The 6000-nt window shown below is 33.5% G+C and overlaps 1 protein-coding gene across 1 annotated transcript in view; it reads right to left on the minus strand.

Annotated features, from left to right (window-relative positions):
- The window catches only part of ABCB1 (ATP binding cassette subfamily B member 1), a 65720-nt gene extending 60025 nt beyond the window's left edge, over positions 1–5695 (minus strand). Inside the window, exons 1-2 of the mRNA XM_035318929.1 lie at positions 5557–5695; positions 37–177 (exon numbers count right to left, since the gene is read on the minus strand). Of these exons, the coding sequence (XP_035174820.1) occupies positions 37–122 (86 nt within the window). The 5' untranslated portion in view covers positions 123–177; positions 5557–5695. The remainder of the gene's footprint in view (positions 1–36; positions 178–5556) is intronic.
- Positions 5696–6000: the final 305 nt, after the last annotated feature.

Here is a 6000-nt window from a genome sequence, read left to right on the forward strand (position 1 = left end):
AACTGACAGAAGAATGATTGCAAAAGAGATACTTACAAAAACACACTTTTATACTCCATGTGTCCATTTACCACTAGATAGGCACCAAACCGGAAACAGCCAGCATAGGTAAAAAACATCATTGCTTGGGAAAGGGCAAAACAAAATCCAAATATATGCGCCTTCTTCACAGAATTTCTGTAAGAAAGAATGCATATTTTCATAAAAATGTGCAATTGTACTAAAGTCTTAGTATACAAAAAACAATGAATTGACTTCAGATGATGCTGCCATGAATGAAACTGTACTCCTGCTTAAGTAGTGCAATCTTTTATCTCCTATTAGACTATGTCCAAGTTTGTTTTGTTTCCAGAATTTTATTTACTTCCAAGAACAGCTGGGAAAAACAGCATTGGTGCAAAAAAAAAATGTGACACCTTAGCTGCTATGTCTATTATCTTACCATCTCATAGTTTGAATGTTGAAACACTTTACCGTTCAGTCCATTACTACAGCATGACATAATTTTTTTTTTTTTTTTTTAAAAAGATCAGAATTGTTAGCTCACCTTCATCCACAGCCAAATTTTTGTGATGGTTTTTCTTTACTTGAAATTTTAGTTTAAATACGTAACAAAGGTGTTGAACCTTTTGCAATATTATAGACTTGGAAATCTGTTTCTTTTCAATTTAAGCAATTAAAATTCCTCTCTCAAGTAAGATTAAGCCTGCATGTATGATGCAGAAATGAGATTTTGGCTGATAAAACTATGCCTATAACTAAAATAACTCAAAGAGAAAATTTTCCGTTAATATGAATTTTTACCAGTTAACAGAAATAAAAGATTTCAATTATATTTACACTATTCCTAGGTCACAACTATATGCTTTCTTCTGGCAAAAAATAATAAAAATAAGTAATAATAATAATAATAATAAACAGGAGCCAAATTTACAAGTATGCTTTTTTTGATAGAGAGGCTGTTGTGACATCTCCTTTATATAGCTGATTTGTGCATTCATCTGAGATAACAACACCTAAGCTCAGTTTTTTTAAAAATACAAATGCTTTCACTAATCAGTGGTTAAACACACACTGAAACTTTAGCTGAAAAATACGTCCTGTTTCCTGAAGAAAAAGTTGACCCATACTGTGATACTTAGTAGAACAACATTAAGATGAAAGTCTTGGAGAAATCCCATAAATGTCAAGCCTGAGAGTGGTTAAGTACTGTCCTGCAATTTGTTGGATATGTGCTGAATATCTTCCTTCACATGTTGCTAGATAATCCTGCTTTCAAATCAGGTAATCAGATGTAAACCTGCTTTTACTTCCTGCACTGTGCCCTAGCTGCTCAATTATTATGGCAGATGTATTGGGAACATCCCTTCTTGTTTGTCTCCTATTATATATGTGTATCTATGCTGTCATTTCCTTCACTTTTCTCATGGCTAGCTGAAAATTAAACATTTCATCATAGAACAAATAAAATTTTAGTTCAAGACTTTTTAATTTTGTCTTAGTTCAAGGAGATTTAAAGTATTATTTTTTTTAGTCACAAATCAGTAAGTAATTATTTAAATGTTTTCAATCCTATTCAACCTTTCAGAAGTGGCTTAATGAAATATTCAATTTGCATAGAAAGGCTTTAATTAAAAATACCTGAAATGCCTTAGGTTGGAGGTTGGATTAAATGACTTCCAAAGTTTGCGTAAAATTAATTTTTTTCAAACCAAGTGATATTTCAGTAGAAGATACCAATATTACTACAGAAAATCAATTAATAAAAGTACAAAAACTACTATGTTTTCTAGTGACTGCCTTTGTTAATAAAAAATATTCAAAATCTTGTCAGTAACTTTGAGGTGAGAATATACTAAATAAAGCACACTAATAAAAATTGTTAGTACAAGTAAATATTTGTAATTTATTCTATAATTAAAATACAGTTGGCAGTTTTTATTTTAGTTCTTTCTTTTTATACCTGTATGGTACATGCAAATGTTCTCCATACATATATTCAAATTTTCTTTCTCTGGTCAAACTAACAACAGTTCGAATATTTTCTATGGCTTCTGTGGCAATCTGCAATAGAAACACAAATGTTTTAACTGGAAGTTAAGATCATGTTGCAGTTCTTTATGGTAACTTAATAAAAGTCTACTAGAACATGGTTTGATAATTTTTATAACTGTTATTAAAATCATTGACCTTTGATATCAAAAGTTTTTTTTTTTTTTTTTTATGTTGGTGAGATTTTCCTATGATACTCTGATAAGATTTCTCTAGTGTTCTCAGGTAATGAAACCTGCTGGACACTGTGACAATTATGGATATTAGATGAGAAAAATGGCAGTTTAGCATTCAACTTCGAGTCCACTAAATGTGGACTGTATTCTGAATGTCTGGGTTAATTATATGTTGAGGGCCTAACTTAGGTCTCAGCAGTAAATATTTGATCTCATCAATAACACCTTCTTTAAACTTTCAGATTCTTCAGACTTGAGTCATTTGCACACACAAATATATCTGGAAACTTTTTAAGGCAATGGACACCAAGATGGGAGCAATTGAATCATGGCTTTTATGTAATCTATTGCATCTATGTAGGTGCCCATAAAGTCTTCTTCAATGACCACACAGTGAGGCTAGGAGCCTGTATGGTCAATTCAGTCCATATGCATGTAGAAGAGAACAACTATTAGAAACTGCCAATAGAAAATATCTGGAATAAACAGGTTAGACACCAGAGCTAGTGTTCTATTTACCTCTGCTAGAAACACTGGGCTTGAGTCTGTGACCCACCTACTGCCTCCAGTGTGTTGGTGTGTTGCACATTCCAGTCAGCCTCAACTGCTATTCCTGAGAGGGCAAGGATTCTCACACATACTGTATTATATCTGACAATCCCATATGGATAGATGTCTTCAGTAACCTAATGCATCTCAAATGGCATTGAACACCTATATCTAGGTTCTATTCAGTTGTCCAGCAGCCTCATTTCTAAGGATGGATAGGATGGTATGATAGGCAGCAGGTCTCTCTCATTAATGTAAATACCGTACAAATTCACAGCAAGTGATTTTCAGCACTGAATTTCTATTTATGCTTGGGGTTTCCCCATAGGTGTAGTGAGGCCCCTGATTCTTTGCACCTCAGTATTTGAGACCATGGGGATTATTTTTCTTCCCTAATAGACTGATAATATTTTTAACATCTTAAAACTTCAAAGTTCAATAGTAACATTATTTTATATTGTAATTTTAGAAAGCATAGATATACATTTATTCTATAGGTTACTGTTATTACATTTGCTGCATTATAGAGTTCATATTTTTCATAAAGCTCTTTGAGAACCAGTGCTCTGAAACACTGTGTTTCTCTGGAGCTAGTTCCCTGAACCCCCTCCATTTCCAGGTTGTGCCAAGAAGTCAGCAATGTTCTTGTTCTGTACAAAGATTTCTGAACAGTAGACTCATGCCAAAAGCAGGATAGAAGCTTCAGGGAGAAGCATATGCACTGTACTGTAACAGAATGAAATTTTGTTCTGAAAAGTAATTCTGTATATTAAGCTTCATAGGACACTAGATTTATCATTTGTCACCATACAGTTCAGATGCCTGCAGTTTAAAACAGAAGAGCAAATAACCTCAGTACCCCATTACTTATATCTAACGTAACTCAAAATACAGACCTGGAAGCATTATTCATTTTTTCCACGAAACATTACCAAAGATTTTAAAACTGTGGTACTGTTATCTTTGTTCTAAAATTTATATTTGGATATAATTGTCTGATTGGATACAAGGATATAATTGCCTCAGGATCTTATAGCTTGTGCCAGTGTTTGAAAATTTGCTATAAGTAATTTTTTGATTTGAATGTAATACACTGTGCTAGTGATATCAAATAAATGAAATAGAGTTTATTCTTATCAGTTATATTGTCTCACCAAAACTCAAAGGAGTAGTCACGTAGTGTTCTTAGTAACACAAGTTTAGCAAGATTTTTCAGAAAGCAAATTTTCCAGGTAGAACCATGTTTTCATAAGAAAACTGATTTTATATATTCTTGTAATTGAACAAAATACCTGTGATCTAGTGCTTGCTTTCCCTGAGAGGGGAAACTCATACACTGCTAAGAAAACTAAATATTTTCTCAATACTGCCAAAAATCATTAGTTTTTGTAACACCTGTCCTAATGTTTTCACAGTCTGCTGAATTAGGAATTCTCCAGGGCCTATTTCAAGAATTGTCAGTCTTTTTCCTGTCATATCTTAAAACAACAAAAATACTAAATAAATGCACAACAGTTAGAAATAAGAAGCAGAAAAAATGTAATTAGTTGAAAGGAAAGGAAATGCATTCTTTGGCTTATACTTAAAAGCCCATGGAAAGATCATTACACAGGACTTCCTGTTGACTTGGAGGGCCAAAACCATTTCTGATTAACTTAACCTAGAGACATGATGGAGGGAAATAAAATAAATTCAGTAAATAGGAGTTGCTGGGGGGATTCAGATCCAGGTTAAACACCTGTCTTTAAGCCACCAATGAATACCTATTCATATAGCCTCTTTCTCCAGGATCATTAATTGAAGTGAGTAGGAGCAAAATTCAGTTGTCCACATAAAGGTGTATTTTGCCATTAGAGATGCTCTAGGATACCCAAAACATTAGGAAAAGGTATAGCAGACATGACACAGAACACAGAGTAGACCCGTACCCTTCTGAAATGGCAGCTGGAGGTCTCTCAGATACCCTGGGATCTCCAATAACTATATGGTAACATCATACTGCTAGCATGTCTGCAGACACGTATATTTAATCTGAAGATTAATACCATTCCTTATGTGCATGTCCTTAGATAAATTACTCTTCTCAACAACTTTTGAAAACAGTAAGACATACGAAGGAAGATTACAGAAGTTTTACCTTGAAGAAAGTAAATATCAGGGAAGTGATGAAATAGTTGTTCTGTCCCAAAAGGATTTTTGGAATGAAGTGACATTAAATGCCTTCCTCTAATTTCTTAAACAAAAGTCTAGCCTTCTTGTTTTTCAACTCTCATCTTTCTCTTCCATTCAAGAAATAAATGAATGGCAGACAGATTCAGAAACCAGTGGATATACACATATTATGCCTGCAAACATTAGTAAGACGAAAGAGAACAAAGAAAATAAAAAGAGCAGTATAATATATATGACAGATAATATGCCAAAAAAAAGGATGCAAGAAAAGGACAAAAAAGGAATGTCAAAATGAAGAGTGCTGCAAAATAAGGAAAACAAGAGATGATCAGAACAGACAGGAAAAAGAATGTTCCTGAGCAGTCCTTAGCACATTCTGGGGTTTATCAATTACAAAAGTTAACTATCAGTTAATTATATAAGTCTTCAATTATTATTGAAGAGGTGTTATGTTCTTTTGGCCTACTAGTGTAACTACAGAATCTGGCCATCACTGGAAGTTACATATTATAGTATCTTCTGTATTTGGAAGCAATATATCCATTATCAGTGGCTTGGTAAACATGACTGATGTCACACAAAAATAGGTAAAATTCACTAGACCCACCTTTCCTGCAGCTTCCAGCTCTACTTTATCTTTTTTAGCATGCCCAGCCAACATCTTCATTTCGATCATTCCTGCCACTGCGATGATGGGCACCACCGCTAAAAGTAACAGGGTCAGCTGCCAGCCATAAATTAATGATATAATAATTCCAGTTCCCAGGTTAGCTATGTTTTGGGCAATTAATGCTAATCTGACACCAGTTGCCTAGGGAAAGAAAAAAGACATTTTTTTTGCTAAAACATCAACATCTTAGATCATGAAAACATTTACACCCATATCATTTCTGATTTTCCAAAAATATTTAGAAATTCTTAATGCAGTTTTGCAATTTTTTGACATGGGAGTTTCTTAAATTATTTTGTAAAATACTATCTGGTTCGCAATTATTTTTCTCTCTCCATATTGTGATTACTTAAATTTCCACTGCAATTTCTAAAGTCAGCT

Source organism: Oxyura jamaicensis, chromosome 2, assembly GCF_011077185.1.
Source record: "Oxyura jamaicensis isolate SHBP4307 breed ruddy duck chromosome 2, BPBGC_Ojam_1.0, whole genome shotgun sequence".
In the NCBI taxonomy this organism is placed as follows: domain Eukaryota; kingdom Metazoa; phylum Chordata; class Aves; order Anseriformes; family Anatidae; genus Oxyura; species Oxyura jamaicensis.